The 21515-nt window shown below is 37.6% G+C and overlaps 1 protein-coding gene across 4 annotated transcripts in view; it reads right to left on the bottom strand.

The window, feature by feature from the left end:
* The window catches only part of MYO16 (myosin XVI), a 599178-nt gene that overhangs the window by 302651 nt on the left and 275012 nt on the right, over nucleotides 1-21515 (bottom strand). For all 4 annotated transcript variants that reach the window (XM_070520138.1, XM_070520137.1, XM_070520139.1 and 1 more), the window contains exons 10-11: nucleotides 15052-15202; nucleotides 6427-6537 (exon numbers count right to left, since the gene is read on the bottom strand). In XM_070520138.1, coding sequence (XP_070376239.1) covers nucleotides 6427-6537; nucleotides 15052-15202 — 262 coding nt within the window. The remainder of the gene's footprint in view (nucleotides 1-6426; nucleotides 6538-15051; nucleotides 15203-21515) is intronic.

Raw genomic sequence — 21515 nt, 5'->3', positions numbered from 1 at the left:
TAATCTAATAAAAAGTAATTCTACCTGTGGCATAGCTACTGCAAACAACTTGCTTAATGATAAAACATTGAAAGCTTTTTCCTGGGATTGGAAATGAGACAAAGAAGCTTATTACTGTCACTTCTAGTCATTTGTTTATCGACAGTCCTATCCCATGAAATGATGCACGAAAAAAAGTAAAGAAGTTACCAATTTAAAAGAGAAAAATAAAAAAGTTATTATTTGCAGTATATGGCAACATATGCAGAAAATCCACAAGAATCTCCATCTAAATTAATATTCACATATGAATTTAGCAGGTTTGATGGATAAAAGGTGAATATAAAAAATCAAAATTGTCTCTCTCTATATTAGCCACAATTAGAAAATGAAATTTGCTTGCTATTTTCACCAAGAAAATAACATTTATTATAGTACCAAAACTTGAAAAATGCCTAGAGATAGACCTAATACAAACGGACAAGACTTTTACACCAAAAATTTAAGAATGTTTCAGAGAAATTAAAGATGACCAAAGGAGGGTTATAACATTCCATGAAAGGGAAAATCACTTGTTGTGAAAATTTTAATGATTCCCAACTAATCAATATATTCAGTGCAATAACAAATGAAAATTCAATCGAAATTGATAAATTGTCTTTAAAATATATATGGATCTCCAAGAGTCATGATTGGCCAAGACATCTTGAAGAACAGTCAGAAGTCTTTCTATATATCAAAATTTATTTTATAGCTTTTATAATTAATATATTTTGGTGTTGGTTTACAGACAGACAAGCAAATTCATACAATAGAAGACAGATTCTAGAGATAGACTCACTCCCTGTGGCCACCTGATTTATGACAAAGGAACCACTGCAATGCAGTGGGGCAGCCATGTGGGAAAAACATTAATCTTGACCGTCCTCTTTAACCATCATAAAATCATTTCCACACTAGTAGTGTGCCTTAAAGGTTAAAGTTAAAACAACCAAACTGCAGGAAGAAAATATAGGAAAATACTTTCATGACTGAGGCCAAAATTTCTTAAGCAGAACACAAAAAGCACTAATGCTAAAGAACTTTGTAAAAATTACAAACTTCCATTCATCTAAAGACACTACGAGAAGTCTAAATTGCAAATCACAAACTGGGAAAAAAGCCTTCCAGTATGTACATCTGACAAAGAAACAATATCTTGAATATATAAAAAGCCCCATATGACAAGAAGAAAAAGTAAAACAACCCATTTATTTTTAAATGGCTACATAATTGAACTGGCACTTCACAAAATAAGATAATCAAATGAGCAACAAACAAATATTGGTCAACATCATTAGTTACCAGAGAAATTTAAGTTAATAGCTTAATGAGATACCATTGCACAACTCTCAGAAGGGCTAGAATTTGAAAAAAAATTAATACAAAAAATAATACTGATCATACTACATGCATAAGACTGTTTATAGCAGCATTATTCTTAATAACCAAAAGGTGGAAACAACTCAAAGGTTCCTCAATTGTAGATTAAATAAATAAATTAGGATATATTCCTACAGCAGCTTATCATACAGGAATAAAAATGGATAACTTCCACTATAAACCACAGCACAGATGAGTATCAGAAATATGATGATGAGTCAAAGATGACAGACGCTACAGAGAACGCTCTGGATGGTTCCTTTTCTACAAAGTAAGAAACATACAAAACTAACCTGTAAATGTATGTGCCATAATCTTTTGTAATGATGAGAGTAAACTGGGGAAGGGGCTTCTTATAATCCATTTCTTTATGAAGCTGCTGGTTACATAGGTGTGTTCACAAAATAAAAATTAATGAAGTCATACACTGAGTTGTGCATTATTCTCTTCATATGTTGTAATTCAATACAACATTTACTCAAAAGAAAGATTGGCCGGGATTTTACAGCCGAGTAAAGGAGAAAAGAAGTAGGGGTTGTCCAGGTGGTGTAGTGGTTAAATTCACCAGCCGTGCTTCCATGGCCTGGGGTTCGTTGGTCCGGATGCTGGGCGCGGACCTAGGCACCGCTTATCAAGCCGTGCTGTGGCAGGAGTTCCACGTATAAAGTAGAGGAAGATGGGCACAGATGTTAGCTCAGGGCCAGTCTTCCTCAGCAAAAAGTGGATGATTGGCGGTGGTTGTTAGCTCAGGGCTAATCTTCCCCCCCCCCAAAAAAAAAGTGAAATAATTGAACCAAAGAAGGATCTTATTAGTGAAGCATCTGAAAATTATTGTTAAGTTCCAGAGAAGAAAAATAAGATTAGAAAGTAGATTGAGGGAGAATTAAGAAATCTGCTAATTAAAGAAGATGAAGAACTTTAAAATCAAATAAAAAATCTCTAAATTGCATTTTTCCACTGAGATATAGTTTTTATATTGGCTTAATTATTGCAGGAATTTGAGACTGTTCTTGAAAACACATTTTGTAACAAACAAAAAATAGTTTACAGGGCCGGGCCCGGTGGCACAGCGGTTAAGTGCGCATGTTCTGCTTCTCGGCGGCCCGGGGTTCGCCATGCTGTGGTAGGCGTCCCACATGTAAAGTAGAGGAAGATGGGCATGGATGTTAGCTCAGAGCCAGTCTTCCTCAGCAAAAAGAGAAGGACTGGCAGTAGTTAGCTCAGGGCTAATCTTCCTCAAAAAAAAAAAAAAGTTTATAAAGATGTGATTTGAATGTTAATGAGAGCCATAAAGTATAACTTTATATAGGTTTATGCCATATTCTGAAGACAGCATTTTGATGAAATAGAGCATTTTAAATGTACCGCAAAGAAAGAATTTTTTTTTTAAAGATTTTATTTTCCCTTTTTCTCCCAAAGCGCCCTGGCACAGGGTTGTGTATTTTTAGTCGCAGGTCCTTCTAGTTGTGGCATGTGGGACACCGCCTCAACACGGCCTGATGAGCAGTGCCATGTCCGCGCCCAGGATCCGAACCAGTGAAACCCTGGGCCGCCAAAGCAGAGCACACAAACTTAACTACTCGGCCACGGGGCCGGCCCAAGAATTTTTTAAATTGTAGAAACCTAGAGACTTCCTTCAGCTCATCGTTCTAACACACTACTTTTTTTTAATAGCTTACACATGTTAAATGCTCAAAAGGGTCTTCTAGATGGAGCAGATGATAGGAGTGGTGCAGCAGGTATGGCACAGCATATTGCAGATGAGGCTTAGAGAACTAGGCTGGGCGGCAGTATTAGCTTGGGAAGAATGTGTCCATCTACCTAACTTCAAATATTCTTGAAGTGAGAGAGACTTCAACTTCTGACGCCAGCTTGTCAGCCTTTACCTCTTAAAATGCTCTTAAAAGAAGACCTGCTGGATCCAACCAGGTCACCTTGCGGGGAACATTAAGTTATTAAGTGGCTGAAATGAGCCAGGTTCCATGTATGATTAATTAGATATTATGGGAGCTCCTGTGTTTATTTGGTGGGTTTTTTTCTCGATGAGTCTCAAGTTCTACTAGTGTTTGTAAAGGGAATATTGCCTACATGCTTATCGGCCATCTGTGAAGAGATCTGACGGCACATTCTATTCTCTCTGTTACTGTGGACAATAATTATTCAGGGACTGCAATGCCTTTATTCTGTGCATTTCCTAGCAAGCGGATGTCTCATCGCCTGCAATTCATTTTCTGTTTGAGGTTTGGGAACTTCCTACTGCTCAGACTGTATGGAAACATCTCAACCTGATGTCCAAATGGAATGCTGTACACTTAGTTAAAAGAGCAACTCACAGATTGTTTTGAAAGATCATCTTATAGAACAAATGAGACTATAGCAAAAAGAGATGACAATCCCAGCTAAAATATTAATTCAGCTGAAATATTTCGTCTTGGCTTCGATGGACCCAGGGCACAGCAGTGGATGTTGTATTCTGTGTATAAGTTGAAGGTACGGCTGATGAAATTTGTACTAAAATCAGATGTGGGGTATGGAAGGAAAACGAGCATCAATACTCTTACCAAGCACCTTGGCCTGAAAACTGGGAGAATGGGGTTGCCATTAACCAGGATGGGAAAGGCATGAAAGGAGCATGTTGGGAGAGTGGGTGTCCAGATCAGATGATCAGACTGGAATATTTTAATTTGTATTTGTGGGGAAGGAACATTTGCTTTCATTTCCAAATTATCATGCACTGATACTTTTGTAAAATGCAATAAAAACGAAACTGAAAAAAGACAAATACATACAAAATGCAAGCCCTGATTCTTATTATAATCAACAGACAGAAATTAAATCTTCAAATTGCTGTAAGAGTTCTTAACGCTTACTCTCATTACAGACTGTAATAAATGTTCATATATCCAATGGTCCACAGAATATACTTAAGAAGCACTTATTATTATTCAATCAATAATGTTTAAATTGCTTGCCTATCCATTAGACATGAATTCAAATGCCATAACTTAGAGCACTCATCACAAAATTGATCCTAAACAATTTACCTCTTCAATATTTCAGGTATAGAGGAAAGGAAAATCATGTCTCACACAGTGGCAAATTTATATTTTACATGAACTTTAGCAAAGTAGGGAATATTAAATCTGATTATCCAGACAGAGAGAGAAACCTAGTAGCAGAGTATCTATGAAGATGATCCACTGTGCCGAGGGGTTAGAGCCATGACTCCGATAAACAGGTAGGAAGTATTTGTCATTTAAGACTAGAAAGTGCTTGGCCAGGCCTCGTGGTGAGCAAAACCAGCACGGCTGCTATTCTCCCTGAGCTCAGAGTCTAGCTCCGGAGCCAGACATTAATCAAATCATCAATGAGGCACATAATCACAAGCGATGGGAAAGACTGTCCAAAGTGACTTAACCTGGAAGGTCTGGGAAGGTTTATTTAAGGACTGAAGAACTTTTGAGTGGGAATTTATAAAACTAAGTATTTCATGGGGGTAGAAACAGAACTTTAGGAGAAAGGAAAACAGTCCAAGGAAGTCCCTGACGCAGGAAGGAGGGCATGATCAGCGGCTAAGAGTCACGGATAGAGTTTGGGGTCAGATGGTGAATAAGAATTGTGGTCAACTCATGAAAAATGAGAAGGTGTAGGAAAGTTTTAAGACTGGGAGTTTCAAGATTACATTTGTTCTTTACCAAAATTACTCTAGTTCAGTGCGAGATCAGATTGAAAGGGAATGAAGTTTCCTCTAGAAAGTGAGAAGGCTGTCGGAGAAGGGATGATGGTGGCTTTGATGAGGATGGTGGCCAGAGAGATGAAGAGAGGTAGATTAAACGGATATTTGGGAGACAAAGTCATTTAAAAAGCATGAAGGAAATAAAGGGATTCAAAAATATTCAAGCAGTCGTATTCTGGTAATATAATTAAGAAGTTAAAAAGAAGAATCAACACAGTGCTGGGAAAGGCCAGACAGCGGAATAAAAACAGTACACAAGTAACAGGGTGGTGACAGAGACCCAGGTAATCAGGGATCACCACTTTATGTCCATGACTCAATTCCATTAATTTTGATAGAACTATTTAATTTTAAGTGTATTTATAGTGGCAGGCAATTTATCCAAGTATTAAGATGTTGCATTGAAATTTCATAGGCTAATCAGCACCTGACAATTTATTACTTGTAAGGAAATCTCAGATTTCACATTTACATGGAAATTACTTAATCACCTTCTCAGTAAACTAGGGAAAAAACGTTATCAAAAAGGGATAGCAGACGTGCATAATCAGATTTCTCTACAGACGTTCTGATTGAATTGCTCAGAGTTGAATATAACAAAATCAGTGAGAGAGAGCAACAGAGACAGAGACAGAGAGGGGGAGACAGAGAGAGAGAAAGACAGGGGGCGAGAGAGAGAGATTGAGATTATAGGATGTCTACACTGTTATGAGTATTGGAAGAAATAACACATATAAACCAGGATAGAACCACAACAAATTGATTCTCCATGCTGTTTGTCATCTGTCATAAATTTGTATCATATTATCAGAGATGTGTGTAAATCATTTACTTTACAAAGATGTTTCTTGAAAATTTAAAGGAACAATAGTTTCCTATTCATGCAAATAGAGAAGCAGTCCATGCGTAGTCAGTTTTTCCTCTTTAGCTTCCTTTTCCAGATCTAGCAGGCTAAGCTAAAGTAGATGAAACAAACAGCATTTTTATAAGTGATTTATAAGTGGATCCCACTGGATCCAGCAAGATCTTCCACCACAATCATGGCAACAGGAAAGCTGTCTACCCCCAAAGTATTAACTTTGACTTAACAACTTTGAAATGTGGATCTTTGCTGAACTTGCCTTATAACTGGACCAGAATAATGAACCTGAACTCTGAGAAATCCACCTTAAGCCATCAGCATGAGCAGAAGCAACAATAGCCCTTTACCTGTAATATCAGCACGACTGGAGGGTGAAAATATGCAACAAGACAAAAGCAGCGCCAAAGGCAATTTCAAGGGCACTTACGTATATCTGATTGTTCCCAAAGCGCTTCTGAATTTCATAAAGCAGGCTACCATCGTTGAGCTCACTGAGCGTTGCTAGGTCATCATTTGGAGCGGGAGGCATTAGCTTGACCTGGGAAAAAATACATAAGATCAATTCTAATTGCTTTCCAATCAACTTTCTTCACAGTTGGATATTCCATTTTCAATTACATGTCAAAGTTTAAAGACCATCTGAGTTCGAAACTGTTATTATAAGATGAAATGGTTCATGTCGAAGGAACAAAAAATTCAACTGCCCCAGAGAAATGTATTCAGAGGAGAATTTCTGCTCTATACCCAGAAGCGTGCAGGCACACTCACACATGCATACACAGACACAGCCCGAATGTCGCCTTACCTCTCTCAAAGTCAATAAGTCTGTCAAAATTATTTCAGCATGTTAACTCTTGCAAGTCCCTACTTATAATTTAGACAGCTCTGAACTGCACTGAGGCCTCCGGGAGACAGGCAGCTGAAAATCTCATGTATTTGCAGTGTTCCCCAAGCTAAAGCAAATTTCTCCTGTTCTCACGTTCCTGTTGTTGGCACGGCAGGCAAGCAGTCTGCCTGGAATTCAGTTTCTGCACACATGAGGAGGAGGCTGCATTTTAAGAGTAGACACTAGAATTTTGGCTTGTGATTATTATTCTGCTCCACATTAGTCTTAAGATTAAAGTAGCTGTGAGATTAAGATAACTCTGTCATAAAGAAAAAAATGCTTTCCTATTCAATTTAACATAGAGTGACACAGGCTAAAAACTGGGCAACGTTTAAAACAAAAAAACCCATCAATCTATCATTTACAAGTTAGAAATGGGCATTGTTTAATGTAATATACGTAAGATATACTCTGAAAAGTAGATATTTAATAAACCAGGACAGCTTTGGTTTTCTCATGTCAAACACAGAGGAGCAAAAGAACAAGAATATTCTTATCAATGCCTCTGTGAGTCCAGATGCCCATAAAGCATTTTCAGTAACAGTAAGTTAATGTGTATTATTTGCATTTGTGACTGTATCCTATATTTGTATTTCCCTTTTATATTTGTATTTGCATTATATATTGTATTATTGTATGTTCCATTGCTAAATAATTTGAAATTAAATATTACTGTTTACCAGCTAAATGTTTATGGAGTGAAAAATATTAGACATTTCTAAAACAACTAAATTTAAGACTATTTCTCTGACATTAGTAAATAGTTCACAAAATGTAATCTTTCGCATGAGTTCATAAATTCAGGTCATTGTTTTCCCAGACTGTTTCTAATCCTAATGCATTGATAATAGAAACTCAAATTCTTTACTGAGAATCTCAAACAGTCAGAAGGGGTCTGTTACGTCTTCCAGTTGGACAGCTGTGATGGCAGTGGGCTCTCTGGCATTGGATACGCAACCATTTGTATAAGTGGGAAACACACTATTCCAATAGCAGCACATTTATTTATTAAAAAAATAATTTGTAAAATACTCCAGACCTCAGAAACGTCAAGAACAAGCCTCTTCCCTCCACCCAACATGCACACATTCAGCCAACACCTTGAGTTTACTATTTTCTGTTTTTGCAGCATTTAAAAGAAACATGTTTCAAAATAAATTTCAGAATTAATATACAAAGAACATATAACATAGTTTGATTAAAATCAGTCATTTAACTTTGGGTTAGAGGCATAGCTTTACAGCTTTGATACTGTCAGAAACATTCACCTAAATAATTTAAGAGTGGTATCCAAAAACTAGAACTTGTTGCTGATAAAAATAGAAGTCATAATGTTCCAGCTCTCCTAATATTTTATGGGTTGTCAAAATCAGTTTGGGGATTATGTTATGTCAGTTTTTTAATGTTATACACTTGGTTCCACCTTGTAGAGTCTCGCAGGCCCCGAGTGCTGAGAGGCTGACCGCTGTCAGTGAGGACCGCCCAGCCCCTCGCTGAAGCTCCCTGCAGGCTTCTTGACCAGGCAGTTTCTCATTCTGCGTTTTGCATCAGTCATGCTAACTCAGGTAAAAATCTTTCACACTGATTTGAGCTTCCCCTCTCTGAATAAGGGGAAATTCAAGCTCATCTAAATCTAAGACATCAGTTACTTGTATTCACTTGGGTGAACGGTGTTTAGATCGAGTGGTATGTCTTTCTCTCTGAGACCTTGAACGTTTTTCTTTCTTAACATTAAGTCGATTTCAGTTCTCTTACAAAATAGGGCAAATAACGGTATCTGTCTTCATAGAGGAGTGTAAGAATTAAACTCCTGTGGAGGGCCTGGCACGGTGCGTGCCCCGCGGATGAGTGTGCGGTAACGGGGTGCATTGTTACGCAGCTAGTCAAAAACCTAGAAAGGGCCGTGGACACCAATGGCAAAGTCTCTGGCAGCTCCCTGAGGTTGCCTTTGGAGGAGGGAGGAAGTGGACAGCTGTAGAGGGCTCTGGGCCTGTCTCTGCTGCCCTCAGCAAAGATGCTCATCTTCCATCTGCTTTAGGAATTGGAGTTCTCTTTCCTCTATTTCTTTTGGGGGAGCGATCTGCTGCTACATAATAATTTTTAAAAGTTTAAATTCATTGATATAGTCCAACATCCTTAATTAGTAGATTCAGAACTTGAGGACCAGAGAGCCCAGGTGATTTCCCAGGGATCACACAGCTAATAAGTCAGAAGTGGAAGTGGCGAAAATAACCATTAGGTAACAGTGAAGAAATTCTAACAGATAATGGATAAAGCTGATAACATATGTTCAATAATTTGCCTTTCCTTCTTGCTCACCTACCCTATACCAGCATTATGCTAGTGGTTTAGTACAAAGAGGGAAAAAAGATGTGGTATTTTACCTCAGACTGTTTACAGTCTACTGGGGGAGAAGTAAGGACATAAAGAAGACATTACAGTTACAAAAAGTGCCACGCGGGCAAAACCAGGATGCTCCAAAACAGAAAACTTGAACTTTTGATTGGATGGTCTAAGTCCTCCTTGAGGGAGTCAATATTAAAGCTGACATTGGAAATAATTTTAAAAGGCCACCCTTTGGGATGTGGGAGCAGATGGTACAGGCCCCAAGGTCCGAAGGAGATGGGTGTGGGGAGGCAGTGGATGTCGGCTCCCGAGGCCGGCGGGTGGAGGAAACGGCAGCAGATGGTGGGGGAGGAGCAGGTGAAGCTTGCCGGCCATAGGAGGCTCTGCCGAATTCCAAAGACCGTGGAAAGTCAGCGAAGGGCTGAAGCCAAGGGCTGACAGGAGCTGCCTCACACTGAGAACGTGGTGCCCTGCAGCTTGTGGAGCGAAAGGTCGAAGTGCTGAGACCAGTTGACGAGCTCCAAGTGCTGGCGGCCTATCGGGGACTGGGAAGAGAAGGGGTGGATTGGCCGCAGATTTACTTAAGACAAAGAGGGGCCGCCAGACTCAACTGTGGCTACCGAATTACGTTTGATTGATTACTTAGGACTGATTTGGACAAAATCGAAGGTTTACTTATAATGATGGAGAATTTTCCTATATTCCAGGATCGCACTTGTATGTTTGCCTTTAGATATAAAAGAGATTTAGAAGATAACTACAAATGGGTTAATATGTGTTTTCCAGAAATGAAAAGACTACTGGCAAAAGTTTTCATAGAGATGCATAAAAGGGAACTTTCATTATCAATTTAGGGATGGATACAAATATATTTTCTTTCTAACGTCTTTGCAAGCATTTCCTGAAAGTACAAAAACTTCTAATTACACATACACTCAGATATGCACCCCAGAAAACTAATATGTATGTATGTGTATATACATATATATACACAAAGATTAATACACGTATATACCTATTCATGAATATACAATATATGATATCAATCAATATGATTGCAATAACTTTGAACAATGCAAATATAAGACACAAGTGTCCAGCAAGTTAGCATACATATTTAACTCCCAAAGCAATCAGAAAAAGGAGAAAAATAAAGAGCAAAATTTTTTTCTTCAGAAGCAATGATTTTCAATAAGATAGTATTCTTATAACCACAACTCTAAGGAGCTCAAAGCAAGTTTCTGTGTACATAGTTAGGAAAGGCATGAACAGCACTAACAGAAGTCCTGCATTTGCTCCAAGAAGCTGAAGGAGCCACTGCAGACATCTCCTCAGTATTCCTGAGGATTTTCATCTACAGTGGCACAGCTGTCACATGGGTTAGAAAAAAATACTAGGCTGACAGTAAAAATGTGAAAACTCCCTAGCCTGTTTGTGGGAATGAAACATGACAAATACAGTGTTCGAGTAGACAAAAGCAAGAATTCTTTGCATTTATCACCAAGATTCCAAAATGATCAGGAGGAAAGCTTTGATAATTGATCCTAAGCAAGGTTATTCAAGGCACACATTCTTTATACAGATTTCAAAAGCATTGTGACAGCTGATAACAAGTAGGAAAAAAATAAGAAAACATGTCTGTGAATATTTTTATGCTATAATTGTTGGCTCGATAGTGTATACTACCAATGTCTATCAAGTAGTTAGAACAATAGAACAGAGATGGGATAAAGACGTAAAAAACATTAACATCCTCTCTAGGATTGGCCATTATGGTTCTTATGAAGATATATAAATATCCATACATATCTATATGTATTTCTAAAAGGAGATCTCTAGAACACAAAACAGACATAATTCAGGATAGAAAGTCAGGAAGAACTTAGGAGAAATACTTTGAGAAATGTTTCATAGTCCAAAGGGAATTTAAGTTTTGGAAATATTCTGAATCCACTGATTCCTTGTCTCTACATTTTGGCACCGCTTTGAGTGCTGTTCGCTTTACTGTGTCGTTTTGTTTGTTTGTGGTGTTTCTCCCTGGGGGATTAGTGATATATGTCCAAGGACTGGAAGTTTAGTGAGCAAACGACATGGTCTGACAAACAGAATAAGAGCAACAACATCTTGCGGAAAGGCAGTTATGGAAGAAAGAACTGAGTAAGAGGGAACTAGAAAAAACACAACGTTACTGGGATGGTCATCGCAAACAAAGGGGTGATAATCTGCCACTTTACTAAGCTTTCCCAAGTTTGAGCCTATCACCACAGCAGGGTAGCAGTTTCAATGTTTTTCTCTGCTTTTTTTATTCTGTCAGATGTTTCTTAGATAGTGAAATTTACTGGGTGCGTTCCCTCACTCTTCCTTTTTCAGCTGAGGATCGAAGTTTTTGTGGACGTGGATGTTGGCATATCTGCGGACCACAGGAGGAGAATTCTTGCCTGTCTCCAAAACCCCTATCTTACACATGCAGCTATGGAATGCCAACTTTCCCTCCTATTTCTAGAACTGTCACAAGTCATCAGGGCTCTGGAAAATGAACCAGGAGCTCGCTGTGGTGTCCCGAAGAGCACTGGATACAGAGGAGAAGAGACACTTGTGATTCTAAGCAATTTGCTTAACTTTCCCTGAGTTTAAGTTTGGTCGGTTTAAAACTCAACTTGAAACTTGAGTGTAAGTTAGGTATTGAAAGTGGATAATAACTTGCTCCCAGTGGTATTTTGAGGATCAGATAATGCAGATGAAGCATTTTTAAGCTTTGAAATGTTAACCAATATACAGTACTATTTTGTATTATCTTCTAAAATAATCTATATTTTCACTGATGAAAAAAATAAACCTGGGTAAGTGTTAACTAGAATTACTTGACTTAGGAACAGATAAATTTAGTGAAAAGAGGACTTGACCCCTTTAGGAAAATCTAATATACAGTCAGTCCATATAAATAATAACAATAAAATTATTAGATATATCTTATTGAGTTTTTATTCTGTTCTTGGTAATTATACCATCAGTTCATAGCCTTAATCTTTCATCTTTTTTTTTTTTTTTTGAGGAAGATTGGCCCTGAGCTAATATCCATGCCCATCTTCCTCTACTTTATATGTGGGACGCCTGCCACAACATGGCTTGACAAGCAGTGCGTAGGTCCGTATCTAGGATCTGAACTGGCGAACCTTGAGCCACCAAAGCGGAACGTACGAACTTAACCGCTGCATCACCAGGCCAGCCCCTTTTGTCATCCTCATAACAAACACATGAGGTCAGTAATATGTGCCCATTTCACAGATGGGGCTTAGTGAGGTTAAGGAATGTCCAGAGTCATAGAGCTCCTGCAGCTGACCTGAACCAGAGCAAATCTTTATGACTGCATCATTCTTTCTCTTTATTCCCAGGCTAACATGCCTTCACCAAATGGAATAAAAAGTTGACTTGAATTGCAAGCTTGAACTAAATTTAAATAAATATATTCTGAAAGGAGAGAAATGAGAGAGGAAGGGAGAGGGAAGTAGTTAAGAAGGGAGGAAACTAGTTAGAGACTGGAAGAAGAGGCCAGGGCAGGGAGTGGAGGAAGCGGAGGGAAAAGAGGACAACAAGAGGAGAGAAGGAAGAATGTCTGGCATATTTCTCATAAACTTAGGAAAAATTCTACATTTTCAGAGGTGTTATAAAAGCGAATGTTAATTTTCATGATTATCAGAACCAAAAAAAGTTTAAATCGAGCCTTGAATATTCATTTACACAGTTACCATTTGATGAGACCTATATTTCACAAAAATCTGAGAGGGGAGATGCTGTGCTTTTTGTTTCAATTTTTAAAAAATGTTCCACGTTATGGATTTCTCTTTAAAATGTCAATCAGAACTTTATTGCTTTGACAAGCCTTTTCTAAAGCCCTCCTATGAAACTCGAATGTATAATCCGGTCCGTGGACGGTGCTATTCCTCCTCTGGGAGAATCACCTATGCAGCTCACAGCCAAGAACGTAGGATAGTGTGGTGCCTACAGTGGGAGATACGGGTGAGCAGGATATAGACAATAACTGAACACAATATACATAATATATGAACATAAAACCTGAATAATAGCTGTTCCCTCTCTAAGACCAAAGAAATAGAACATGATTCTAAGTGCTTTCAACGTCTAGGATACAATTTATAAAGAACTTAAATTAAAAACAGAACAGTCATTCTATAAGGATTACACTTGAAATTATGTTGTGAATGTTCTATCACCTTTTTTAAGGTATTATTTTCTTAGAGCAGTTTTAGATTCACAGCAAAATTGAGAGGAAGGTACAGAGCTTTCCCATACACCCCTGGTCCTACAGAAGCACAGCCTCCCCCATTGTCAGCATCTCCCATCAGAGTGGTACATTTGTTACAATCGATGAACCTGCATTGACACATCATAATCACCCAGAGTCCACAGTTTACATGAGGGTTCACTCTTGGTGTTGCACATTCTATGGGTTTGGACAAATGTATAATGACATGTATCCATCATTATAATATCATACATAGTAGTTTCACTGCCCTAAAAATCCTCTATGCTCCACCTATTCATGCTTTCCACCACCAACCACTTGGCAACCACTGACATTTTTACTGTCTCCATAGTTTTGCCTTTTCCAGAATGTCACATAGCTGGTCATACTGTATAGAGCCATTTCAGATAGGCTTCTTTCACTGAGTAATAGGCATTTAAGGTTATAGAAGGTTCATAAGACCCTTAAACTTTGCCCTAAATTTTACCCAACATTCAATTTGCCTACTGCTATAGACTGAATTGTGTCCCCCTAAATTCATAACGTTCAGGCTTTAACTAATGTGACTGCATCTGGAGACAGGGCCCTTAGGAGGTAACGAAGGTTAAATGAGATCATAAGGGTGGGGCCTCGATTCCACAGGACTGGTGTCCTTATGAGACTATCTCTTTTTGCTCTATCTCTTTCCACCCTGTGAAGACACAGTGAGAAAGCAGCCATCTATAAGCCAGGAAAGAGCCTTCACCAGAAACCATATCATCCAGCACCTTGATCTTGGACTTCCAGTCTCCAGAACTGTGAGAAATAAATTTCTATTATTTAAGCCCCCCAGTTTGCAGTATTTTGTTATGGCAGCCTGAGCTGATGAATATACCTAATAAAATTTAGAAATATTTCAAAATTACAAAAATTATTTATTAGTTATTTTAAAATAAAAATTAAACTTTTAAAAGAGGGTTTTTAGAAAACTAACTAAATCGTATTTAAAATATTCAAAATTAGACACAGTGAAACAAAATATTTCCAAGGATTACTCTGATATTTATAAAATTATTCTGCCATTTATAAAACATGAAACATATAAAAATCATTTATTTCTGTGAGAAAGATAACAGAAAATCCATTAATTTCTATAACCCCAAGCTTATCAATGTGATGTCTCATAACTTGGGCACTGGGGTGCGCGCACACACACACACGATGACGCCACCACAGTAACTTTTAAGGATAAATGAGTCTGGGTGATTGGTTTGTCTTTCTTCTTGTTATGTGAAGTATTTTGATATCTGAAGGAAACAAAAAACAGCCTACATAATAATCAAAATGATGACTAATGATGTAACCGGAAATATTCAAGAATTAACATATTGGCTGAGCTTACATTCCTGGTATGTAAATAATGTATATATGGGAATTATAAACAAAATATTAACCTTTGCATTCATTCATTTATCTTTGAATGGAAATTAGTGGGTGCTTGTTTATGAAAGGTTAGATTGTAATGCATGATGTAATAGAAAGCAATACCAGCACGCAAGCAGTAAGGGTGTAATTACCTGCTCAAGTTTGGTGGGGCCAATCATGGTGGTGCTTTCAGGGGTGTTGTCCTGAGATTGTCTCTTGCACAGACCTTTTGTTGCATCTTTGAACATAATATCTTTTTCCAACAAACTGTCTTGCTTGGCAATTGGCAACGCCAGTGGACCGCTACAGGAAATAACCAATGCTATAATTAGTCGTCTTCTAACATTGCCGTATCAATCAAAAGTTCCCACGACAGGACAGCAGGGTATAGAAAGTATTTTATTCAGATAAGAAAGTTTCTCAACACTGCAGGGAAAAAAAATCTGTAAACTTTTCTATTAGCTCCAAATTTCAATTTCACCTTTAAAAGAAAAATACATTCATTTCAACCTCAGAAAAAAATGCTTATGAAGGTATATACGACAGTAATAGACAAATCAATAAGCAATTTAAATGCTAACGTTGAAACATACGACTGAAAAAAGCAAGATATTTAAATGTGAAAATCAATTGCAACCAAGAGAAGGCAAAATTATACAATTAATTAAGATATTGTTCATATAGGATTTAAAATATATTATAGAATCATGGGCAATATTTAGAGTTTGTAATAAAATAATAATAGGGTAATTAAAGGAATGACATATTTAAGGATTGTAATATTACAAAGAGAATAAGTTTTATTACTTACTTATAACTCAAGCTAGGCAAAAAAAAAAAAATAAATTAAAAGCTACTTTTCTTTTTTAGTTCTTCTGTAGACATCATTGCCAAGAAAAGCCATTATTTTGTAATGGTCATAAAAAAATAAACACAATCTAAATGCTTAATTTGCATTGTAACACTTTATTATAGTAAGACTTAAAAACTTATTTCCCTCAATGTTACCATGCAAGCAGAAATACATACATATTTAATCAAGTGCAATATATATAAACGTAATTATTTCATGTATTCTACCATAGTAGTTGTGATTCTAATTAAAGGTAATGCACTTTTTGGATTTAAAAAAATTCAGGTTTATTGAGGTACTACTTATATACAGTAAAATTCAATGAGTTTTGTCAAATACATATACAGTTATATATAGTTAGTTAAATATACGTACAGTTATATATAGTTAGTTAAATATATATATGTTTGCATAACCCACATAACCAGCAATATATAGAATTTTATCACTCCCAAGTGTCTCTTTGTGCCCACCCTTTGGAGTTAATTATCTGCCGTAGCCTCCAGACCCTTGGAAGCCCTGATGACTGTTTCTTTCACTATTGTTTGCCTTTTCTACAGTGTCATATGAAAGGGATCACACAACCCGTAGTTTTTTGTGTCTGGCTTCAGTGACTTAATGTTTCTTAGATTCATCCACGCTGCTTCATACATCAATAGTTGGTGTTCATTGCTGAGTGGCATTCTATCGAAGGATGGACTACACTTTGCCTATCCATTCACCATATAGGTTTGTCCGGTTTTTGTCAGCTGTGAGTGGAGCTTCTAGACACATTTGTGGACAGGTGTTTGTGGAAACATATGCTTTCATTATGTTGGTTAAATACCTTGGAGATAGCAAACTGTTTCCACAGTGGCTGCCCCAGTTGGTGCTCCCCTAAGGATAACTTAGAGTTGCAGTTTCACACCCTCGCCAGTACTTGTCTTCTTTTTTTAATCCTAGTTCTATTAAGTGTGTTAATGGATTCCCCCTGTGGTTTTAATCTGCATTTTGATGGCTTATTTGACATAAGAATCTCTCTTCTCTGGTAAAGCATGAGTTCAAATTTTTGGGTTCTTTGGTGTCAGATTATTGGGCTTATATATTCTGGATTCAAGTGCTTTATGAGACACACATGTAGCAAATATTTCTCCCAGTCTGCCTTGCCTTTTTATTTTCCTAACAGTGTGTTTCAAAGAACATTTTTTTCTCCTATAGTTTGTGCTTCTTGACTTATCTAAGAATTCTCTTCTTAACCCAAGGTCAAAAAAGTTTTCTCCCAGGTTTCATTCCAGAAATTTTACAGTTTTATGCTTTTCATTTAAGCCTGTGATTCATTGTGAGTGGCTTTTTGTATATGGTGCTATATATGAGTCAAGGTTCACCATTTTTTCATATGACTGTCCAAATGTTCCAGCATCACTTTTGAAAAGAACATCTTTCTCCATCCAATTATTTGGACACTTCTGTTAAAAATCAATTGCCCATATACATGTGGGTCTATTTTGGGACACCCCATTGTGTTCCACTGATATAAGTGTCTATCCTTATACCAATATTCCATGGTCTTGATTAATGTACCTTCACAGTAAGGCTTGAAATCAGATAATATGAGCCATCCAATTTTGTTTTCTCTACTCAAGGTCATTAACACTTCCATATAAATCTTGCAATCTATTCATCAATTTTTATAAACATGCCTGTTGGGATTTTGATTAGCATTGTGCTCAACTGATAAATCAATTGGGGGAGAATTTGCACATTAACAGCATGGAATTTTGTTATCCATAAGAACAGTATGTTTTTCCATTTATTTCGACCTTCATCAATTTCTCTATTTTGTAGTTTTCAGCATTAAAGTCTTGCAAATAATTTGTTAGATTTATTCTGATGTATTCCATATTTTTATGTCATTATAAATGTATTTTTTACTTCAATTTCCAGTTGCTGATTGTTAGTATATAGAAATACAAATGATTTTGTAGATTAACCTTGATAGGGGAGAAAGAGAGTAATTTGAAGTGCTTCTTTTAGGATTCACAATGTTGCATTGTTTTGCAGCCCATCTCTATGCTGTCTTCCTACTGTACAATGGTCTAGGAAAGCATGAAGAAAGAGAGACTAGTGAAGGGGCTGCTTTGGGCCAGAACTGAGGGAAAAGCAGGAATAGCTAAAGAACAAGTTTCACTTCCTTTGAACCCTGAATGATGATGTTTTACAGTGTTTTAGTCAATGAAGACATTTCCAAGTAGACAAGGGGGCAGGGCAACGTATATTAAAAAGAGTCAGCATGGACTACTATAGCTGTAACAAGCATAACTTTTTGAGTCAGAAAAACTGCAAAGTTTGATGCATGGTTCTGCCACTTTGGGCAAGCATATAACCCTTCTGTAAAGCCAACCTGTAAAAAAGGTCCATAGGGAGGGATTGCTAACATAGTGCACATAAAGGGCTTAGCCCAATGACGACAGCAATAACCCGGCAATAAAATTAGCTGTTGTTATTTATATGTGTCCAGAACTTTGAATTTTATGGGATTTTACTCTACAAGCTTAGTTAGTTGTTACTATTTTGTGAATAGGTACAGAAGACAAGAAATTCCTGGATCAGAGACAAAAGACTTACTCTTGGCAATCACAGCATCCAGAGCTTCATGTTTGCACTGGTTATCCTTGGCCCCTGTCCCGTGGGGATGTCTGAGGGACAACACAGGTGGACCTAGATAGATGCCTACACATGCAGTTTGTTGTGTTGTAGAAGAGAAACCTGGCCAAAAGTCAAGTTACTTTTTGAGCAACCAGTAAACATTACACTAAGTAGCAGATAAGCCTGTACCCCCGCTTTGGGAGCGAGTGCTGTGGTCTCCTTGAGTGACTTAGTCACCTGCATGACTAACTATGTATGCCGTGCAGTCTGACAAACTGAGTAAGAATGTGGAGGGTGCTCAGAGCCCATGACAGACTGTCCTTCCCAATGGTTTAGTATTAATTTTAAAAATTCACTATAAAAAAGGAATACTTATAAAAATTTCATATCCAGATCTGCTTGAATACCATCAAGTGATTAGATATCCACAACTCCCAAAGAAGCCTTATTTCTTCCATGAGCAACTTTGGAACAACGCCTGCCTACCCTAACTTGTATTCATCATTCCTAGAACTCCCAAGACTGCCCTATGCTTCTTTGACATGAGAGCCCTTCAGATGTTTGGTTTCCTTATATTTTCTATAATTTGAGTGAACCACTTGCAAAACATTTTAACTAAATGGCATCTAATGTGTGACAGTCTCTCAGTACACACACTAACTCTTTATTTGACAACAATGCTATTATGAGGTATGTACCATTTTGTGTATGTGTGTGTGAGGACTGTCGCTGAGGTGACATCTGTGCCAATCTTCCTCTCCTTTATGTGGGATGCCCCCACAGCACGGCTTAATGAGCAGTGCTAGGTCTGCGTCTGGGATCCGAACATGCGAACCCTGGGCCGATGAAGTGGAGCACCAGAACTTAACTGCTGCGCCACTGGGCTGGCCCCAGGTGTGCACCATTTTTATGCCTATTCTATAGACGAGTAAACTGAGGGCCAGAGAGGAGAAGAACTTGCTCTCGTCACACAGCGAGGCAGCAGCGGACTGAGGTGTGAGCTCGGAGCTTCCGTTCTTACCCCCCAGGTCGCACTGCCTACATCTAAAAATCCACCCTCACAGCTATCAAAACACTTCCTTACTTATCTCCCCTTGTATCAATCATTTCCTTTTTCTGTGTTATTATGAAATTTAAAAAAACAATAGTTTGCATATACCAAATCTTTTGAATATAAAGCAATTAATAAAGCAGTGGTTTGATTGGTCAGGTAGAAACTAAAAAGATAGTTTATGAAATACACAAAATCAACAATTATAAAGTATTTCTAAAAGGAGGAAATAGTGAGTTTACTAAAATAGCTGACATACTCCTCTCTTATCTCAGTTCTATGGCAGTGTTCACAGCAGGCTCCTCTGAGAGTCACAGTTGGAAAGAAGACTGCTCAAGGGATACAGCGACCTCATTCAAAGTCAGTTTCTACCTCCAGTTGGCTACTAGCTGACCGTCTAAGGCCTTCAGAACGTCACGATCACAGCTTAGCCTTTGCCAACCGCAGGGCCTGGACTAGGTAACACTGAAGTACGTACCAAGTCCTGCGGTTCTGTGAGACTAATACACCGTCTCTCTTCGCATACTTTTCACCTGCATTTTTAAAAATCATTTACACTCTCAATAATAGCATAGGTTGTATAATCTAGTATCTTACTAACAATAATTTCCAGTAGCTAGTTGCAAATATTCTTATATAAGAAGAAAACGATTCTCTATAATACAATTGGATTGAATGGCAACGTATTAACTACTCATGCACGTATTTGCTACAGGAAAAATGCAAAACATGTACCTAGGTTGATGGCATGTAACAATGTTTTAAATATCTATGGAACCATTTCTCTTTAGGTTTCTATTCTACTTTTAAAAGGAAACATATTGTATCCACAATCATTGCAATTAACAATAGCATTCATATAACGTAACTTCAATGTTTTTAAATTTTCACTGATTATCCATCTGTAGAATATAAACATGTATTAAAGTGCTATTTTTCTAGAAAAAGGAATAATTTTATATTAGTCATTGGCATTTATTTTAATATTCATTAAGTGTTTATCATGGCAAACTATAAGATTAATTTTTTAAAACAAGATGCAATTATGTATATAGAGCAAAAACGCAATAAAGAAGAAGAAACATATAAAGGATAAAAAGAAATATGGCAAATGATAGTAGTTTTGTTAAAAAGGTGGACTAATGATGAAGAAGAACTTAGAATTGCCTTCATCTCAACTAAACTTTATACAAGTTTCTCCCTGACTCGAGACTGCTGACCTCCCGCTTAGAACACTTACTTTAGAGAACTTTCAACTGTAAGTTTTCTCTCTGCCCCTTTGAGATGTAAACCTTGTCCGAGCCTCTTGTCTGTCTTCCAACCCAGGAATGTCTTTCTCAAGGACTTGGGAGCCATCCTGCTGAAATGTAATTATCAGGAAAGATAGAGCTGTCTGTCTCCCCATGTCTACGGGAGGGTAGGAGACTAACTTCCATAAGCACCGATTAGCAAACTCAGTGGTCTGCTCACACTTCCCAGCCTCCCCACTAACCTCCTCCTGTACTTTCCCACCAGCTCATCTGCACTCAAAAGCTCTCTGGCCTTTTGTTTCAGAGTCAAATTCAATCGCTCTCCTCTATTGCAATACTCTTGGATAAAGTCTTTCTTGCATCTTTAACTTCTCTGGTGCAATTTTTCTTTGACACTAATGAAAGCTTTTTTTTTCATGCTTCTATATGTTCTTCTGCACTTCCCAAATTTTCTTCAATGAGAAAAATTATTTTGATTATAAAAAAGGAATTATTAGAGGGGCTGGCCCCGTGGCCAAGTGGTTAAGTTCGCACGCTCCGCTGCAGGCGGCCCAGTGTTTCGTTGGTTTGAATCCTGGGCGCGGACATGGCACTGCTCATCAAACCACGCTGAGGCAGCGTCCCACATGCCACAACTAGAAGGACCCACAATGAAGAATATACAACTATGTACCAGGAGGCTTTGGGGAGAAAAAGGAAAAAATAAAAATCTTTAAAAAAAAAAAAAGAAATTATTAGGGATGGAAATTTATCAGGGAGAAAGAGAAAAAATAAGATTGAAATAGTACAATTTCTAAAAGAAGACTTTTGGTAAGGCAGACTCCATAAACATAAAGA

The sequence above is a fragment of the Equus asinus genome, chromosome 11, assembly GCF_041296235.1.
Source record: "Equus asinus isolate D_3611 breed Donkey chromosome 11, EquAss-T2T_v2, whole genome shotgun sequence".
Taxonomy (NCBI): Eukaryota; Metazoa; Chordata; class Mammalia; order Perissodactyla; family Equidae; genus Equus; species Equus asinus.
The sequence above is the reverse complement of the archived record's forward strand: the minus strand, read 5'-3'. Positions and strand labels throughout refer to the sequence as shown.